The sequence below is a fragment of the Psammomys obesus genome, unplaced genomic scaffold (assembly GCF_907164565.1).
Source record: "Psammomys obesus unplaced genomic scaffold, mPsaObe1.curated_primary_1811, whole genome shotgun sequence".
NCBI lineage: Eukaryota > Metazoa > Chordata > Mammalia > Rodentia > Muridae > Psammomys > Psammomys obesus.
The window spans coordinates 3,997,392-4,017,861 of record NW_026596415.1 but is presented as its reverse complement, the minus strand read 5'-3'; the positions used below and the strand labels follow the sequence as shown (position 1 = coordinate 4,017,861).

Genomic DNA, 20,470 nt, shown 5'->3' with positions numbered 1-20,470 from the left:
TTTTTTTCCCCTTTTTCCTTTTTTCCCTTTTCCCTTTTTTCCCCTTTTCCCATTTCCCTTTCTTCCCTTTTTCCTTTTTTTCCCTTTTCCCTTTTCCCTTTTTTCCCTTTTCCCTTTTCTCTTCCCTTCCCTTCCCTTCTTTCTTCCCTCCCCTTCTTTCTTCACTTCCCTTTTTCCTTCCCTTTCCTTCCCAGGCTATCTATCCCTCAGCTGAAGAGGTCATTAGGAGGCTACTGGCACTGCCTTTTCCATGATACCCCTTCATAGCTCAAGAGAAGCTGCACCTGAGACATGTACCCCCCAAGGCCCACATGTCCAGAGGTGCCTCCCACCATCCAGACCCCTGGAAAAATCCCACATTCTTGCATTGTTGTGGCATCTTTAGAAATAATCTGCTTCTAGGTTAGCCCCGGCAGCTTTTAAATGTTCCATTTGTGTGCCAAAGCTTTTATACATGTAGAAACATTTATCTACCCTCCCCCCTATGTGTGTGTATGCTAAGATACACATTATCAGGTTCTTGGTATCTTTTATTATTTTTTGTTCTCCTTCATGATTTTTAGAAAATGTAGAAAGTGCAGAGGTGAAAAAGAACAACTGAGGGTTGGCCCTTGGTTGTATCTGTTATGATCCACTCCCACACATACATACACACTCTAGTGAAATAATTTTGTGTTTTTTTAAAGTGAAGATATAATAACGGTACTGAATAACTTATTCCCCTGCTTAATTGAGTCACCCACCATTTCCCTTCAGATCTATTTCCCTCACACCTTCCTTATTTTTCAACAGGGTGCAAGAGAAGAGAGTGTCCACCTTGTACGGCATTTCTATAAGGTACTTGGCAGCACAGGTGGATAGTAACATGGGATATCTGTCTCTCATGGAGTATAGGGTGGTGGGGTCTAGTCCTATACAAAAACGTCCTGGTGTGTGGAGGGGCATATGTGCACATGTGCCCCTCATGTGCACACATGTGTAAGTATGTGCATTCTATGGTATACATAGAGAGGTTAGAGAAGAACTTTGAGGAGTTGGTATACTCCTTTCAATGTGGAATCTGAGGATCAAACTTGGGTCATCAGAATTACCTGCTGAGTCGTTTTGTCAGCCCCTTGGCTACTTTTTATACTTGTGACTACTGGGCGCTAGTGCTCAATCCCACAGTCTCCAGGGCTATGGCCTCGGAACTTTACATGCTTTCCTACAAGAACCATAAATTGCCTGAGGACTTACTGCTAGTTCATGGCAATTTGTTTATCAGTTACTCATAAATTTTCTGTAGTTTATGGGATTATATGTGTGACAAAGTCATAGATTCATGAGTCATGTAGCCTAAAATCATGAATCCCCCATGATTTTATCGGTTATATACATGTGTAATGTCTGTAAACATGCATGCTAAGAACCCTCGTGCAGGCATTTGAAGAACTGTCTTGAGTTTACTGAGATGACCTTCTGGATCTGAGTGAGGGTTTAAGACCTGTATTTTCAGGTTCCAGGTGATTACTGTAAGAGATCCATTTATAACATTTCATGGCTTTTGTTTGCCTCTGACCTTAACGTCTGTTTTAGTATAGTTGGGCTGCTATGAGAAAATGTTATCAGCAGCAGTCTTTTCAGAGACTGGGAAGTCCAAGATTAAGGCAGATTTGATGTTTTGTGAGGGGCCTCTCTCACTCCATGTCCTCACACAGTGATTGAGTTTGTGGTGACTCAGAGCTGTAGTGGATCCATCACATGGATTCATCCTAGTGATCTCAGTTTGTGCTTTCTGCAGGTCCTCCTGGCCCTGGTTCCCCTGAACAAAGCTCAGACAGCTCCTGTTGTGGGGAGGTGGAAGCACTGTCCTTGCTGAAACTGCTGGTGCTGGGTGCTACCTGCCACCATTGCTGTCGGTTTTAGTGGAGCTACAGCCCAATCTTGTAATCTAGAACTCTATCTTGCCAGGTCCAGGTGACCTTCTCCGGCTGCAGTTGTGGACACGCCCAGACAAAGGGGCATCACTGTGGGCCACCACACCCTAGAAAGGAAATCCCAGCTGCCCTTCAGATAGCCATACTTGGCCTTTGAGCAAGAACATTCCCCTCAAGTCAGCCCAGAAGTCAGCCTGGTCCCCTTTGGACCTCTTTCCCTTATAACTGCTGGAAATCTGTCTGTTCCTTGAAAGCTTTGATGTTGTAAACACAGAAAGGCACAGAGTAGCCATTTTCCAGAAGCTGCCTCCTGGTCCCAGGCAGAAGGAAAGCTGTATTTGCATTTTATTTCAGCCCAGAGAGACAGGATGGTTCTGACTCTATTCATAACACAAGGCAATGGCAGCACTGACAGCTCCCAAGCCCCAGCTGAGAGGCAGGCTCTGGAGCTGTGCATTTTCTGTGCATTATTTTGCCTTTACAATGAGTGGCCTAGCTTGATGCACATTGGCTCCAGCCTGATCTTCTCTGCCATACAACATCTTTTGCCATCCCATTCTTACAGTGATTCAGGTGGTGCTGTATCGTGCCCAAGGTGGAATCCTGTGAAGTTATTGCCCCTAGCAACCAAACCTCAAGACTTTCCTCAAAAACAAATGGAGCTAGCCATATTTAATCTTAGTACTAAGTGTTGGTAGTTGTGCCCTCCCTGCCCAGGTATGGGCCTCACATGTTTAACATGGTGACTTAACCAGTATTGCCCACTTTTTCAATGATTTTGAGGAGTAAATCATGTTAAGCACTCACATTGTTAACCTTGTCTACGTTTTAATTATATGTTACGTTATTTATTGTGCTGTTCTGACAGAAGAAGTGCTAGCTCAGTGTACTTTCAAAAAGGAGGAAAATGTTTAGCAGTGCCATTTGATATTTGGCCTTTTTGTCTGTACATGTGTGTTCACATTCACATTTGTGTTTTGCTTTCTGGTGACTTGTAAGGACTTGTAATGAAAAACAGATGGCCTCCAAAGCCAAGAGCAACATTTATAAGGCTGTGTTTATGGCAGCAGGAGTAAGCCTCTCTTCAGTTCTTCCTTTCTTTGCAGGGAGAAGAGATTTTTTTGGACATGTTTGAAGATGAGTACAGGAGCATGACAGTAAGTACCGGGCCAGAACATATGGAGGCTAGCACATTCCTTCATGCCTGTCAAATCTGCAGAGGGCTCTGTCTCATCTGGGGCTTTCTGTGGCAAAGATTGTTAGGGAGGTGAATTTGATTGCCACCACTGAAACTTCAGATTATATTCATTCCTGTGCCGCTGAAGTGTTTAATGCTCCCTAACTGTATGCCTTTGGGCAGGATTCTTAATTCTGAACCTGGCTGTCTGTCATCTGTGAAGTGGGGCCCATACCTCTGAGTTGCCCCAGGCAGAAGTGAAATACCCAGCAACAAGCTTCATGTTGGATCATTGTGGAAAAGTACATATGTCTGCTTCCTGGGGTTTTTTTTTTTTTTTCCGCTTATTTTACTCCAGTGTTTATGGTATGTCCTGAACAATGTTTAACATTCTCCAGAAATAATAAAGTGACACACCCTAGGCCCTGCAGCTGACATTAGTCCTCAGCTGGGCCTTAGGAAACCGGCCTCTTGCCAGCAGAGATGGGACAGACCTTAATGCTGCTCCAGTGCTGCACAAAGTGATGGCACTGTGTCTGTAAGGTAGTCAGAGTCACTGGGTATCAGTAAAGAAAGGGGTCCCTTATTGAGGACTGGCTGGGTGCTAGAAAAGAACATGTTGTATATATTGAGTCTGACACAAAACACAGTTCTCACTTTACAAATGTAAGTGACCATACCCCACATGTTTTGCAAAGGATTGGTTTCATGTAATCACAGAACAAAATAAAATCATAAATCTAGGCATTTTTCAAATGCATCGTCGAGAACATCAGGTAGCAGGTTACAGCAAAGTTGGGGAAGTCTCTTTCATAAGTCTCAGGTATTGCCTAAAGACATTCTTAACTCTGAAGTGGGCAGAATCTGGTGCTATGTGAGATGAACACAGTCCAAAAAGTTAAACCTGAAAGTCACAAAACGTGTGCTTAGACAGAGGTGAGTAAGGAATGGCCACCAAGGGAGCTAAAGACAGAGGATGACAGTTTGGCTTCAAACCTGCAACATTTCAGTTCTCCCCAACCAAGAAGTCCTAGCCAATCTGCTTTGTAGAATCTTCAACATAGGAATTGCTGTTTTGTTTTTGTTTTTGTTTTCCTGCCCTGGGAACTTTAATCCACAGTCTTTGCCTATGGAAGAATCATTGCCATTGTCTCCTTTGTGCAAATGAGGAAAATGGGAATCAGGGACTCTGAGTAATGTCCTTAAGTCTGTCCAACCGGCTGTGGCAGAGCCAGGCTTTCATGGCAGAGTAGTCCGCTCTGCTGCTTCTCTAGAGCAATAAGCATGGGTGGGGTGCCCCTTCAATCTCTGCCTCTCCCTGGAGCACAGAGGACAGAGGAAGATGACAGCTTCCTATTTTGTTTGTCTCTCTGCACCCCCAGAATCAGCCCTTACATAGCACTCAATAAATAATGATAAGTGGTCTTTTTCATAGACATAACTCACCAAAGCATGAAGTGATGGGGACATTTATAATGAACCTAAGTGTTTAAAGTGTCAGAAAGAAAAAGGCAGGCAGCACAGCTAAGTGGCTCTCTGGCTTCCAAGCCTGTCTTCAGGGCTCTGGCAGGAGGATCCTCACCTCATCTTTGTCATTGCCTGCCACCCCTCCCCTCCCCAGGCATCCGTGGAATGTTTTCAAGGTCATCCTTCCTTGTGACATATTGGTTGCCATGACTGTGTCTGGACCTTATTGGCCCACACAGCCTGTGTCATGCTTAGGAGAGCAGCTTGTATTTTTTTCCCTTCAGACCATCTATTACAGAGGGAGCATCCATAGATATTCAACTTTTCCCTCCCCTAGAGCAGACTCCCCACCACCACCACCACCACCACCACGGAGTGTGATCCTCCACAGTCTCCCTTTCAGCTTGGAAATGTAAACTCTCCATGTTATTTATGATTTGGAAATGCTGGGGCTTCTAAGCGCCTGTGGTGTCTGCTTTTCTTGCTCCCTAACTGTGTAACCCTCGGCAGGTTTCTTACATTCTGAGCCTGGCTGTTTGTCATCTAGGCAGTGGGGCCTGTACCTCTGAGTTGCCCCAGCCAAATGTGAAGTACCCAGCAACAGCCTAAACAAAAAATGTGTTCCCTTCCCATCATCCCACCCCACAGGAAGCTTCCTGGGGTTTGCTTATTTTACTCCAGTGTTTATGGCCTGTTCTGCTGCACAAAGCTTAACATTCTCCAGAAATACTAAGGGGACACACCCCAATCCCTGCAACTGAAGTCAATCCTCAGCTGTCTCTAGGAAATTGGCCTGAATGCTGATCTTGGACTGGAGGAGGCAGGCTGAAACTAGGCCTCCAAGTTTGACTGTCACACATTCCTTAACCACTCAGGTTTATTGCTAAAGGAATAATGGGCCATGAGGCTCACTGCTGTCTCCTGCTCCCATGGCAGAATGGAAAGAATTCCCTAGAAAAGGTTCTGGCATTGTAGGAACAGTTACAGCCAATGTGTACTGTGAGAAGGCCCTGCAGGAAAGCCAGAGCCAAGATCAGCCTGGAGTGGGAACATGGCTCTGCCACCCTGCTCTGGAATACAGGAAAAAGGGACTCAGGCCTCTGGAAAACAGTGTTTACTATGTCCTACAAGGAAGGCAGCCAGCCAGCACAAGGTGGTCAGGAGGCCCTTTGGCTTAAATGAAGAGGAAAGCCGCAACTTAGAAAATGAAAAAGGCCTGCCACTCATCCAGCAAGCTAGTGGCCTCTGTCTAACCCAGAGATGGCCCTCATTTGTGGCCCAAGTACAGGAGGGCCCTCTCTGAGGCTTCCTGTGCTGTCTCTCCTAGATAAAGCCTATGAATGTAGAGTATCTGATGATGGATGCATCTATCCTCCTGCCCCCAACGGGCACTCCACTGACTGGCATTGACTTTGTGAAGCGGCTGCCATGTGGTGATGTGGAAAAGACGAGACGGGTGAGTAAGTAATCTGTCCTCTCCTGGGCCATAGGGAGGAGGCTTCTAGATCAGTTAAAGACTGCCTACAATATGTGCCTAACAGCTGTAAAGAGTACCACCCCACATGAACCTACATGACTTTCCAAAGCCTCTTGCCCTTGGAAATGGGGGATTGGGATTCTGTGGCAGCTGGCACTTCTGCAGGCTGCTGTCAGACCACCATCCAGGGCAGAGTGGGGCCAAAACCCGGGATGGAAGCCAGGCCAAGCTTCTTTGAAGCATGGGGGAGCAGAGCCTAGGAACATCTAGTACAGAGACGGTGGGTGAGAACCTGCTCTGAGGTCTCAGAACCCCAGGCAGCACGCTGGCAATGTGTCTGGTAGTGAGAGGATGATGCTGGCTGGGCAGGAGGCAGGAGAGCATGTGCTGAGCCAAGTTCTTAGAAGCAGCAGAGGGTGATCCCCTTATCAGCACTTTTTTCTGAAGCGACCACTCTAGGAAGCAGCCTCAGAAGGCTCTTCACAGTATTTTATCTCCTGCGTAAGATCTCGGTTTCTTTCTTAGAAAGCAACGCTGCCTTTTCCTAGAAAATCATTCCCTGGAGACATTAAGATGAATGGATAATTTAGAGGCATTCATGACAGCTCCCAGGCTAACTACCACATCTCCCTTGGTCTGCTTGTGGCTAGAGCAGCAGAGGGTTTTCACTTTGGGATTCAGAAAGCAAGTGGCATAAAGTGGTGTGTGGCATCTGTGACCTCCTCCACCCTGCTGGCACTTTTAACCATGTGCTCAGAGGCTACAGAGGAAGTGGGGATTTTATATCTTCAAGCAGCACACATACCCAAGCCCCCAGAGAAAACCACAGACTCCTGCAGGTTGTCCTCTGACCTCCACACAACAGAAATCCTTTTTTTTTTTTTTTTTTTTAATCTTAAGTACAAGATCAAAATACCAAAAGTGCCCCTGAGTCATGCCAGCCAAGAAGAGACATCACGTTGTAGTAAAAGTCATGCGAGTTCTTGGGGTCCAGGGAGAGACTGAATGAAGCAGATCTTGGATTTACCCCTACATTATGTAGGGGCAGTTGGAAGAAGTGGCTAAGAAAGAATACAAGTTCCTGAGTCACAGAGGCTAAGCCCCATTAGCTATGTGACCTTAAGAGCATCACTTCACCTCCCTGAGCCTCAATTTCCTCCTGTGCCCCCTCAGCTCTACCCACAGTAGCTGACAGTATGGCTGTAAAGTCTCTGGCAGGATGTTGGTGTGACAGCAGTGGAGTATTCTGCTGGCTTAGATGAGCAAGAGAGGCTTCATTCAGGGACTCTGCTGGCTTGGTGCAGAGAAGAGCCAGCAGGGGGCTCTGGCTAATGTTAAAGTCTGAATTGAAGCTCTCTGGGAAGCCATCACTAGGGATGGGACTGGGGTCCTGGACATGATCAGCAAGTGCTCTGCTTTTTCTAAATTTTGTTGAGACAGTGTCTCATTAAGTGGCCCAGGCTGACTTCAAGCTAATGATACCTCAGCCTCCCAGGTATCGTAGATTTCAGATATGTGTCCCCACATTCTAATTCCATGTTCCCAGGAAAGGACAGCTGGGTTAGTCACTATTGACCTTGAGGACTTTGCTTCATTCTTTTGCTGTGGGTTAGCCATTAAAGAAATCTCGGTCATATCTCACCATTTTGAAAGGAAGGAAATTTTTTCCATATATCAACACTTTAGAGGCGTCTTTTGCTTCCCATTCCACTTTATCTAACAAATTCGTCCTCTTATGATGGCACAGGGTGTCTTTGCCATGCTGTCGCTTTCATCTTCCATTTTTCTCTCTTCACTGTAGTATAGGTTTTTTTTGTTTTTTTTTTTTTGTGATAGTGGTTTTTACAGCTCTGGATATGCTTCCCAGAGCCTCTTGCATGCTACCAGTGACTTTACCCCCAGCCCAAGGATAACAGTGAATTTCTGATCCTCCTTCCTCTATTGCCCAAGGGCAGGGATCATAGGCAAAACTGACTTAGAGTTGTAATTGACTTCTTAGGGCTGCATCAAGGTTTTCTTTTCCAGGAGCCCTTTGCCATAGTTCCCATAGGTTTTACCATTAGTCAGAGTTTGGAGTATTTCCACTATAATCCACTTTTTTCCAGCTAAACCATAAGAGGTGCTTCATAAACACAGTGTTTTCTTTCTTTTGAATTATTTCTTTAGGAGAAGTTCCCAGAAGCAGAATTTCTGTTTCAAAGGGTATGGATTTTTTTGTTTTGTTTTGTTTTGTTTTACATCTCTAACATCACCACCTAACTTTCTCTCTGGTCTGAAACCACATCAAACTGCTTCTATCCTATTTTCAGGATGACTGACTTTTCACAGCTATTTCCATGGCCTTGGTGGGCTTCTAACCTGAATAACTGTCACCAAACACAGCAGCTTGCAAATACGGCAAGGAAGCAGGCAGAGGTGAACTGAATGCTTGTCCCAGTACCAGCCTAGGGCTCAAACTACTACCTATATGCCATGGTGCGCCCTCCCCAGGGACTCTTCATGTATCCCTCCCCACAGTGGTAGCCCAGACTCAGGGAATTCCTATGCTCACTCAGCCCCAGTTGGAGCTGAGATTCTTGTGACTCCAGACCTTCCTTTCCAAAGCCTCTGCATGCTCTGGTTCTCCGGGTACCGAATGTGACTAAGGTTTGCTTCCAGGCTCATGGGAGCCAAGAAATGCAAATTTCTTCTTCATGTTAGAACTTGGTCAACTGCCTTCTCTTTCAAAATTTGGTCTTCTGCCTTCCAATGAAAGGCATTGTTTCTTATTCCTTTTGACTACAGTTCAAATTTTGTATCTTGATTTAGCAAAGAAAAGAAGAGCACTTGATAAAACCTTGGGTCCTGAGCCCTGACTACTTTGAAGGCCAACTCTTGGTGGGGGTTTGAGAGGAGCACTACACAGAGAAACACACACACGCAGAGAGAAACAAAATAAAAAGAGGCCCAAATGTGATGACAGCCCATGGTACCGCACAGTGCTAAATAGCTGAGTGGTGAGAGGGAATTGGTAATATCTCCAGGGTGATGGCATAAAATGGTTATGGTGTAGGACAGCATGCCTGCCGGCCCCTCCAGCTGCTGTGGGAGCCCACTTCTGCCATGAGGAGTCCCCTGCCCTGTGGGACTCACCTCTTTCTGTTCTTAGATGTGGGCTTCTTGTATATATGGCTTTCCCCTAAAAGTTGGTATTTGAAATGGTATTTGAAATGGTTATATTCTGTTTTATCTTTTAAATGACTTTAAAATAATTCCTGGAAATATCTTCCATTCAACATTTGCAGAACAAAAGCAGATGTTTTACCAAAAGGCCTACATTAAAAGCCAATTCCCAGCTCATACATTCCTTGGAGAGCCTCAGTCTTCCGAGGCATGGGCTACAGAAAGCAGCCTTTGCTTGTTTTCTCGATCCAGCCATGGCCTTGCTGGGGGTCTTTGCTATCAGAACCTTGAGAGCAATGGACTTGACAATCCAATGTCTTTCCCGTGACTGGGACAGGCCTGCAGTAGGGCCTTTCCTTCCCTTCTCCTCATCCATAAAGCTGTAACTGCTTACTTGAGAGCTCTAGCTGCCAGATAGTCCTAGTGACACAGGCTGGCATAGGGATTGCATTTCCTGGTATGCTGGGCTGTGTCAGTGTGTACCTGACGTTAGAGTCTCGGCTCAGCCCCTTAGCAGCTGTGTGGGCCAAGCTCATTCTGCCCCCTCAGCACTCATTCTTGTTCCTGTAGTCTTAAATTTACAAAATAAGACCCTTAAAGCCCAGCACATGGTAGATAGATAGGAGTGCTTGATTTTTTTTTTTTTTTAATAGAACCACACCTCTGTTTCTTCCAGTTGGTGCAGATGCCTCTATGAAGGCTAGACTTTAAAATCTGCTCAGGACATTCGGGTTGGATCTTCATGGCACCTTCATAGTGGGAAGGCCGCCTGTACTTCCTATTTACTCAAAAGGCTGTGTTCCTTCAGATGAGGACAAGGCTGTGGAGTGCTCTCGAAGTTTCTACATGAGGAGCCTGCTCCAAGGCAGGATCAGGACTTTGGTAGCTAATTAGAGATACTCATTGCCTGGGCCACTAGGATGCATTTACCCTCCAGCCCCTTGAAGGGAAGAATTTGTCCCTTCTCCTTTTTGGAAAGTTCCCTTCTAGATAAAGGGTTTCTTCCCTTGACGTAAACCAGGACTATCACTGTCTTTGCTATAAACAGGCGTTCATCTGTGTGAAGCCACAGTGGTTTGCCCTGACATTTCTTTATGTTGGTAGTGATATCTATCAAGGGCCTACGTGACCACCCCTTTCTGTAGGTCTGTGCTGGCTGTGCCCTCCAGCCTTGTCTCAGGACTGCAGCATAGCCAGAGAGTTAGGAATTACTGTGACTTGTCCACCACAGTGGGGTGGGGGCAGTGCTGACCTTGACTGCATGCCTCTGAATCTGTGTTCCCTGTTGTGGGGGTGAGACTGGAAGTGCCCTCACCTGTGGCTTTCCCTGTGCTTCTGGGCTGTTGGTGGCAAGTTTGTTTCTGGAGCTGAGGGCTGCTTCTGCAAAGATGTCCCTGATAGCTGCTGATGTGGCCTTTTCTCTGCTCTCAGGACATGCCTGGTGGCCACACTGGATGCTGACAGACCCCTTTTCCATGGGTCAGGGACGCTTGTGCTGACAAGCTGTCTCTGTCCCTGAGATGAGCTAGGAAAGCCTGAGGGGCTCACAGGACATTGTTGTCCATTGGCCAGTATCAGGCCTAACCTGTCTATCACACTTCTCTCCCTAAAACCAAGGCCCAAGAGGTAGAAGACTTTCAGTGGGAGTTGGGCTTGCAGTGAGGCCAGCCAGATCTAGAGCCTGCATATATGCTACTCTTACTAGATAGGACTGACACACAGGCTGGTGATTTCTGTCTGTCAGCTCATTTGGAGTGGCAGGAAGGTTGAAGCCCTTCCTGGACATGCTGCCTTGGGCAGTAGTCCTCACCTCTTTGAGTCTTGGCTATTTGCTGGCTGTGGAACGGGCAAGCTAGCAGGCAGAAGATCTGGGATAAAAGTCAAATGACCCATGGTGACAGGTCCTGGCAATTGCAGTTGCCCAGTGAAGTGAGCCAGGCTTGAACCTGTTGGGGACTGAAGCAGGCTGCTCCCCTGAAGTGTCATCTTGCTATGACAGCTCCACAGTGCTTCAAAGGCTGGCCTGCTTGTTCTCTCTTTCCTCTCCATTTAACTAAGAGTGACTATGCAATGCCTTCGTCCAGGGCATATCGCCAAAACACCCCTGAAACTCCACTCTCCTCTGCTCTCTGCTCTATCCAGGCCATCCGGGTGTTCTTTATGCTACGTTCCCTGTCACTGCAGCTGCGCGGGGAACCTGAGACCCAGTTGCCACTGACTCGGGAGGAGGACCTGATCAAAACAGATGATGTCTTGGATCTGAGTGAGTTGGCCATCCTGTCTTGCACCGGTGGGCCAGGGGATATAGCACACTACTCTGTTAGCCACCTGCTGCAGGGCTGAGAGTGTACACAGCATGCAGTCTGTACTGCCATTGACCCGTGCTAAAAGGCCAGTGCTGGGCTGCAGGAGGCCCAGTGAGTGGACCCTCACTGACATGGTAAGAATAGTACTGACTTTCTGGTGGTGTGGATTAGAGGGTTCCTGAGTCCAGTGGAAAGAAGATTCTCTTGATACCAAAAGGAAGCCCGTAAAAAACAAGCCATCAAAATGAAAAGACACAACAAACCCAAAATCAAGTCAGGAGTGTTTAGGTAAGAATGAGGGCTTTGCAAATCAGAAAACTGTGTGCTCAGCTTATAATCTTGAGCTATGTATTGACCATTGTCTTAGTGAGGGTTTCTTTTGCTGTGATAAAACATCATGAACAAACACAACTTGGATATGTTTTGCTTACGCTTCCATATCACAGTTGGTCATCGAAGGAAGTCAGGGCAGAACTTCAAAGCAAGAACCCAGAGGCAGGAACAGAAGCAGAAGCCATGGAGGAGTGCTGTTCGTTGCCTTGTTTGTTTCTCATGGCTTGCTTTTTTATACAGCACAGGTCCACCTGCCACAGCACCACCCACAATGAGCTTGACAATCCCAATTCAACTGTTAACCAAGAGACTACCTGACAGGCATGACCACAGGCCCATCTTGTAAAGGCATTTTCTCAATTAAGGTTTCTTCTTATAGCCTGTTGTCAAGTTGATAAAAAAAAAATAATAATAATCAGGACACCATCATTCATTGCTTCAAATTCCCTCTGCTATATAAGATGACATTTATTTTATTTAATTTTTGAGACAGAGTATCTCTGAATAAGCCAGACTAGCCTTGAACTGATATTATTTTGCCTCATCTCCAAAGTTCTGGGATTACAAGTGTGTGTCTCCATGGCCAGTTTATAAAAGATTTAAAAGAGACAGTGGTATTCCCAGAACCCTTCTCATGCTCGTATGGCATTCTCTTCCCTCCATTTGCCACGGGCACGTGCACCTCAAGGACACAGGTTTTCTATATGTTAGAGCATTTTTTTTAAGATCTATTTTTGCTGTTTTTAATTATGTGTGTATAGGTGGAAGATGGGGGTAGGGATAATGAGTGCAAGTGTCCTGGAGGCCAGAGGTGTCAGATCCCTTGGAGTTACAAGCAGGAGCCATCATGTGGGTGTCAGGAACAGAAGTTAGACCCTCTGTAAGAGCAGCAAGCCCAGTTATCTAAGGAGCCATCTCTCCAGCCCTGTGTTAGGAGTCTAACCAGCCTGGCAATGGGAAAAGAAAGGGAGCTAGTAAAGGGAGCTGGCTGATAGCTTTTAAAAGGCTAAAAGTAGTTTTGTCTTCAGACATGGCTGAATCTGGGTGTTCAAACAGTCAGTGGAACGCTGTCCCTTGCCATCTCTTGACTCTGCTTTCCTCTTTTCCCCAGCTAGTAGAAAGATGGCCACCATTAGCCCCAAGATTTTTATCAGCTAAGTCGCCCTGACAGAATTAACTAGAAAAGTCTGAAGTCGAAGTCGGCTTTCAGTAGCCCAGACTGGACACTGGAGCTGTCCTCAAGCCATGCAATTGTCAGAGGAATGTCGGGAACCTCTGCTAAGGGCATGGGGTTAACTCTGGACCCTAAGTGTGAGGAAGGAGACCCAAAGAGGATAATCCTGAAGGAGAGGTAATGGCTAGGCAGACAGAAGCAGCAGGTGCCACTCCATAGTCCAATTGTTCAAAACCATCTTTTCTGAGGCATAATTATATAGAATAAATTCCAACCTTCAGAGTATATACATCAGTCAGTTTTGACAAAAACATAAGCTATATAACCAGCTCTCATGACTAAACCACTGAGTGCTAGCTTTCAAGCCAGCTCTCCCCTACTTTTCCTCCTCTACTGCAGACTCTGTTTTTCCTCCTGTAAAATGGGGATGGTTGCCACGTAGTGGTAGTACACACCTTTAATCCCAGCACAGCAGCACACTTTTAATCCCAGGCAGAGGCAGATGGATCTCTGTGAGTTAAAAGCCACTCTGATCTATACATAGAGTTCTAGGTCAGCCAGGGCTACACAGAGAAACCCCATCTCAAAAACAAAAAATAAATAAATAAACAAACAAATGAGATGGGGGCACTTGCAGGCAAAGGAAAGCACTTTTTCACAGGGCTCCATACTACTCGAGGAGGAAAAAGACAGAGAAGTACTCTGCCTGGCTTTGGTGACTTTGCTTTGCTTTTTATGTCATGAAAACCACAGCCTAGGGCTAGCCTGAGAAGCCAGTGGCCCAGCACATCAGAGACCTTGTTCCTACAGAGGGCCATGGTGCCCAGTGTGGCCCTTCACTGAGTGACCAAGTTGCAGAAAACTACCTTACTGGCTTGTTTTTCTCTTCCTAGCATTCCTTTTGTTTGTGCTTTTTTTTATGTTAGAGAAATTTAAATATATATATATATATATATATATATATATATATATATATATGACCCTCTTTGCCTGTCTTCTTTGACCCTTCACCCTGAAAAATGGCCATAGTGATTTCTGTAATGCTAGAATTGATCGAGTTGGCTGAAGAGAATCAGGACTAGTCTCTCTCTGATTTGATCTATGCAGAGAGGGAGACAGCTCTCTTCAATGTTATATCCGTGAAATGGAATTAAATTTTATGCTGGGAATTCACATTCCTTTTCTCCTTCCCCTAGGAAGGGCCCTGCTGAAATAAAGGTTAAAAGTATTTCACTTATCAATTTAATTGATTACTTGCTAGTTGAGATCACTTAACTGAGCCTTTTTGGGTAGTTGGCCATTAAGAAAGTAATGGCTGGCTGGCTCTACCCAGCCTGATTACAAATTATGTCTTTTGCTAAATAGGATGACATTCAGAAAACTCAGAGCAACAGGGATTTAAAAACATGGTGCTACTTTTGTTATTGTTGTTTGTTTGTTATTTTGGTGATTGTAATGTTAAAGGAGATTATCAGACTTCAAAGTACACAAAAGATTTCTGTAAAGCTGGAGTAGGTGAGTGATGGCTGAGTGATTGGAAGCGTGGTGTGTTTCTTCTTCATGAAAAACTTGGAAAACATGAAAAACTGATTCTAGGAGAGAGGTTTGGACTGGTGCATTTTATCTTCCATGATATGGTCTGGTGGGCTTGAAGAAATGCTAGCTTTACACAGCAGGAAACATGACATACCAAGTATCTATTACTTCACTGCGCTGATAGAAAAACCTCCTTGGAGAGCACTAGCAGCCAGACCAGAGTTTGCTGCCAAGTATGGTCACACTGCCGGTGGCCTCCACCCCTGAGCATCAAAGGTGTGCTCATACTCTGGCTCTGCCCTACCTTTATTCTCCTCAGTAGGGATTACCATGGGCAGAGGTCATGAGCTGTTTGCTGTATCTGCTGAGTGAAGAGAGAACAGAAAAGGAAAGAGACTCGGGGAATAGCATTCTGACTCACCAACCTCCAGGACGAAGTCTCACCGTTAATACTGAATTTGTAATGTCTGTCCAAGTCTTTTCTTTTACAGTGGGCCTGCACCCAGCATGCATTAATTGTCATGGCTTCTCTAGACTTCTGTAGTAGATAAGGACCTGAAGTATTCTTAGTTGAACAAGTGGCTGCCATTTTGCAAACCCCAAGACACCAGGGTACCAGCTGCTGTTTGGGTTAGAGGTAGAACTGCAGTCCTCTGCTTTTAGTCTGCTTTACTGACCTCATAGGCAGACCCTGGTAGAGCCAGCAGCTATGTGACCTACAACCACCGTAGTATATGCTTTTTTATTTATGTGAGACAGGGTTTCATTAAGTAACCCAAGCTGGCCTGGAATCCACCTTGTAATCACAGCTGCCCTTTGAACTCCAGGCAGTTCCTCCTGTCTTAGCTACTCAAGTGCTAGAATTATAGGTTTGAGCCACCATACCAAATGTATTCTGACTTTTAAAATCCATCCATGAAGTCCGTTCAGTGAAAGACTGGTTAATGAAGATCCTTTCATCTTTTCAGGTGTTTCTTGAGTACATACTATATGTCAGACACAGTACTAGGAACTAGACTATGATCATGTCACAATATAGCATGCTTAGAACAATGCTGGCACAATGTCAATGGTGGGGAGGCTATTTAGGAGGCAATGGCATAGGTCTCCTAGGTGGCGTACCTACAGGTTCAGTGTTTTGTGAGTGACTGGCAGAGGTATAGATTGACTCTGGGGATCTGACTTCGGGACAGTTCACATGGCAGGGACTGGTAGATAGTGACTCAGCAGGTCATCAGGACGAGCAGGCCCTATAGAGGAGCCAGGTCCCTGTAGCAGATGAGATATGTGGTAAGGGAGCACAAAGAAATGTATGGCAATTAGATAGCTCTCCACAGCCACTCTGTACATGGTTCCATATACTTCAGAGAAGGGGGCAGGAGCCTGGATCCTATTCTATGGGGCCAGGGGTTGTAAAGAACTACCCCTTGGGCACTGGAAATTTCCACCTTTGCCTGGTAGAACTCTGCAGCACATGCTAGAGCCCCTGAGTGCAAGGTTCCTGATGTGGAGATATGCTCTCTGGGGTCTGAGGTCTGGAAAGTATCATCCTCCTATAGACTCTAGGGTTCCATGACCCAGGACAGCATTACAACAGAACAATACAAGACATAGCTTCTGAGGACAGGATGGCAACCTTTTTTTTTTTTCTTTTAAACCAAGCTTTTTTTTTTTTTTTTTTTTTTTTTAAACAAAGCACTATGGCTGGGCACAGTGCTGTGCCCCTTATCCTCACTGCTTGGGGTGCTGAGTCAGGAAGATGCTTGAACACGAGAAATCAAGGCTCCCTGGGCAAATGGGAGTATTTGTCTCAGGGGGAAATGAGTTTATTTGTTTTGATTCAGAAGCACTTGTGAACTGTCATTTATAAAAGGATGCTGTAAATACCAGGAAAATGGGTAGAGTATATTCACAGAAAAGGGGAGTATTAGGAAACACACATCTGCTGTGCCTCACTAGGTAGCCACAGCAAACATGGAAGCACAAAGCAGGCTTTCCAAGCTCCCAGTCTCAGGAGGAAGTCCTGCCTACTACAGCATCACAGAACAAAGCTTAGATGGCTGCTATGCCAGGTGCTTTCAGAGAAGGTAACAGCTGACCTGGCCTGAGGTCAGAGCAGCAAATGGTCCAAGGCTGCATGTGGATGTGGGTGCAGGACCGGGCCCAGCAAGGCCCATAGAGGGTGACAGTGGCGGTGAGAGGCTTGCAGGTCCTGTGGGCAGAACAAGAATGGAGTTTATCCTCAGGTAATACAGCGAGGTTTTATAAAGCTGGCTGACTTGATTGTGCCTCAGAACACCTTTCTGGACGCAGCATGAAGAATTGGTTTTGGGTCAAAAAGTACAACAGGGCAGCTGAGTCCACAGAGCTTTCCTAAAGAACCCAGGTCTACAAGATGCTGTCCCTATGTGGCTCACATGCCGCTGTGCCCCAGCAGAAGTGTCCTTAGACTCTGCCCACCACCCTCGTCTTTTCTGTGCACTATTGCACAAATGCCAAGTCTCATTGGATCCAGCTTGTTCTCTGGGGCCCACATAGTGGGACTCTTTTATTTGTCCTCATGTCTTGGCCCAGCAGGCTGCTTTGGCGCTTGCCCCTCCCCTCCTGGCTGCTTCTAGTCCAGGATCTGCTTTTTTAAGGAGGTGACTAACAGTGTAGAAGAAACCTCAGGTCCCAGGACAATGCAGACAAGTCCTCTGCTCCCTCTCAGTTATGTGGCCTCAGGCAAATGGATTCTCCTCTGAGCCTGAGCTCCTGAGATGATAAGATGAGAACAGTGATTCTTACCTCTACAAAGTTATTAAAAGGGAGATGCAGAGATTGCTGGTCTTTAGGCAGTCAGACCCACTAATACAGTTAGGCAACTGGTAGAAGAATGTTAGCAAGAAATTTTTATGTTAGCTACCAACATTTTAAAGTCAAAATATTTCATTGTAGAAACCTAACTTTCTATTCCTTTTGAGTCTCAGAGGAACTGACTATGTGGAGTCTACATCTGCCCACTAGCAAGTATTGAACACCCCTTTTTGTATGAGGACACCCTTGTCCCCAGCTCACATCTCCAGCCATGAGCATCTTCTGAACGTTAAGCCTGTGTTCCCAGCACCCCGGGATGCTTCCCTTGTTCTAAGGAGCATCTGGATGCTTCTTCCCACAGAACCAGCCAGTAGTAGCCTTCCCATCTTCAGTTGTTCATGTCTTGCCGACTGGTGTTCTGGGTGCCTCTTGACCTCCTCCTTACATTCTACTTCCATTGGTCAGTGCCCCTCAGCCCTTCCTGTCCAGTATCAATGGTCACCTTTCTCCCTGCTGTACTCCAGCACCTGGCTTTGTGTTACTATTGTCTTTCACCTGGATTATTTCAGTCCACCTCTTGCCATGCCATTTGCTTCTTCCTTGGGGCCTCAGTGTGTAATGGTCAAACAAAAGTCAGACTCTGGCCTCCCATCCCAGTCTGAACAAGCAGAGCCTTTGTGTTCCTCAAAGTCCAGCATCTTCTGGCACCAGCTCCTCTGTCTCCTGCTCTTCTTTAGACATAACTGGTGCATTCCAGCATCAGCACCCCTTTACCCCAATGCCTAATTTACTTCCTAGAACAAGCATGTGTGCAACTCAATAAAGGCGCAGTGAACCTCAAGTATCACTCTGTCCTTATCTGTGTCTGAGATCCAGCCCATGTCCCTCTTTTATCTTTTTGATAATTGATGGATCTGAGTATAACCAGGAGGGTTGTGTTTATATTGTGATGCTGGGGCTTGAACAGTAGAGGCAAATATTCTTCCACTGAGCTATGACTCCAGCCCTCTGTCAATGTCATGAAAGACCTTGCAGAGGTCCCCCACCCCCATGTTTCAACAGTTTGTTCATGTGCTGTTTTCTCTAGTTCCCTTGCAGAGAACTCTTAAGCCCTGCAAGCATGTTTGACTGTGCTTGTCTGATTGCCCGGAGATTCATTTCCAGAAAAAGTATCTTGAAGTACCCCAAGCAGGTTATGTGATTTGTAAGTCTGTGAAAATGTGAACTTGCAAAGCCAATGACCATTTTACCATTCTGTCTGTCATTTCTCAAAAATTTTGTTGGCTTATTTTGCTGATGACCCAGGAATGACCATGTGCTGGTAAAAATGAGAAAACAGCACAAATAGTAAGTGCAATGAAAAACAAAGACAGGCAGCTTGATGTCCTGGAAGGTAACAGCCTAACCTCTCATTATTATAAGTACTGGGCTAGAGTGAGCTCAGTGAAGAGCATTTGCCTAGTGTGTACAAGGCTCTCAATCCCATTCTCAGAACTGCAAAAAGAATTAATTTAATATACAAAATATAGAAATAACCTTATCAAAAATGAGAATAAATTGCTTAACATGTGAGCCCCTAGGTTCAATTCCTAGTTCTGTAAAATAGTGAATGAATGATAGTGACAGCTAAGTGTGGTGTCATATGATTGTAATGACTCAAGAAGCTATGGCAGGAGGATTGTTAGTTCAAAGTCAGCCCTCACCCAAAAAGTGAGTAATCAACATATCACAGAAGACGACTCTACGAAAGACGTTAATACAGAGATATTATTCTTAGATGCTTGCAACGGAAGACACCTGGCAGCCATTGCCATGGATATATTTTGGACTGAGAAAAATTTTAAAGTGGGCTGGAATGATGGCTCATGGGTTAAGTAAGATCTCCTACTGCTCTTATGGAGGACCTAAGTTCTATTCCCAGTACTCATGCCATGTGCCTCACAGCTGTTTGTAACTAACTCTAGCTCTGGTGCTCACCTGCCTCACATGCACATACCCAACATGCAGAAACACACACCTACATATCACCTGAAAATAGTTTTTTTTTTCTTTTTTTTATTAATTATACTTTATGCACTTTCTATCCCCCCTGTAGCTCTCTCCCTCCTCCCCTCCCAATCTGTCCCTTCCTCTCCCTTCTCCACATATGCCCCTCTCCAAGTCCACTGATAGGGGAGGTCTTCTTTTCCTTCCTTCTGATCCTAGTCTATTAGGTCTCATCAGGAGTGACTGCATTATCTTCCTCCGTGGCCTGGTAAGGTTGCTCCCTCCTTAGGGGGAGGTGATCAAAGAGCAGGCCAATCAGTTCATGTCAGAGATAGTCCCTGTTCCCATTACTGTGGAACCCACTTGAACACTGAACTGCCATGGGCTACATTTATGCAGGGGTCCTAGGTTATCTCCATGCATGGTACTTGGTTGGAGTATCAGTCTCAGGAAAGACCCCTGTGTTCAGATTTTTTGGTTCTGTTGCTTTCCTTCTGGAGCTCCTGTCCTCTCAGATCTTACTTTTTCTCACTTCTTTCATAAGATTCCCTGCATTCTACCTACCCAAAGGTTGGCCATAAGTCTCAGCATCTGCTTTGATAGTCTGCAGGGCAGAGCCTTTCAGTGGCCCTCTATGGCAGGCTCCTAACTTGTTCCCTGTTTTCTCCTTCTTCTGATGTCCTAAAGGAGTTAAAAACCAACAAATCAAGTAATCCAATTAAAAAATGGGGAACAGAGCTAAACAGAGAATTCTCAATGGAGGAATATCGAATGGCAGAGAAACACTTAAAGAAATGCTCAACGTCATTAGTCATCAGGGAAATGTAAATCTAAACGACCCTGAGATTTCACCTTACACCCATCAGAATGGCTAAGATCAAAAACTCAAGTGACAACACATGCTGGAAAGGTTGTGGAGAAAGGGGAACCCTCCTCCACTGCTGGTGGGAATGTAAACTTGTACAACCACTCTGGAAATCAGTCTGGTGCTTTCTCAGACAACTAGGAATAGCGCTTCCTCAAGATCTAGCTATACCACTTCTAGGCATATATCCAAAAGAGGCTCAAGTACACAATAAGGACATTTGCTCACCCATGTTTGTAGCAGCTTTATTTGTAATAGCCCGAAGCTGGAAACAA

The 20,470-nt window shown here is 45.5% G+C and overlaps 1 protein-coding gene across 6 annotated transcripts in view; it reads left to right on the top strand.

Moving 5' to 3' along the window:
• Clec16a (C-type lectin domain containing 16A) overlaps nt 1–20,470 on the top strand; it is a 205,776-nt gene that overhangs the window by 87,824 nt on the left and 97,482 nt on the right. For 4 of the 6 annotated variants that reach the window (XR_008719030.1, XM_055597723.1, XM_055597721.1 and 1 more), the window contains exons 15-19: nt 793–837; nt 3,023–3,073; nt 5,888–6,016; nt 8,204–8,239; nt 11,342–11,462. Coding sequence is in view for 5 of the 6 variants with exons in the window: in XM_055597723.1 (XP_055453698.1) it covers nt 793–837; nt 3,023–3,073; nt 5,888–6,016; nt 8,204–8,239; nt 11,342–11,462 (382 nt within the window). In the remaining variant the exon portion in view is untranslated. The remainder of the gene's footprint in view (nt 1–792; nt 838–3,022; nt 3,074–5,887; nt 6,017–8,203; nt 8,240–11,341; nt 11,463–20,470) is intronic. The other 2 variants (XM_055597725.1, XM_055597722.1) reach the window with 1 other exon arrangement.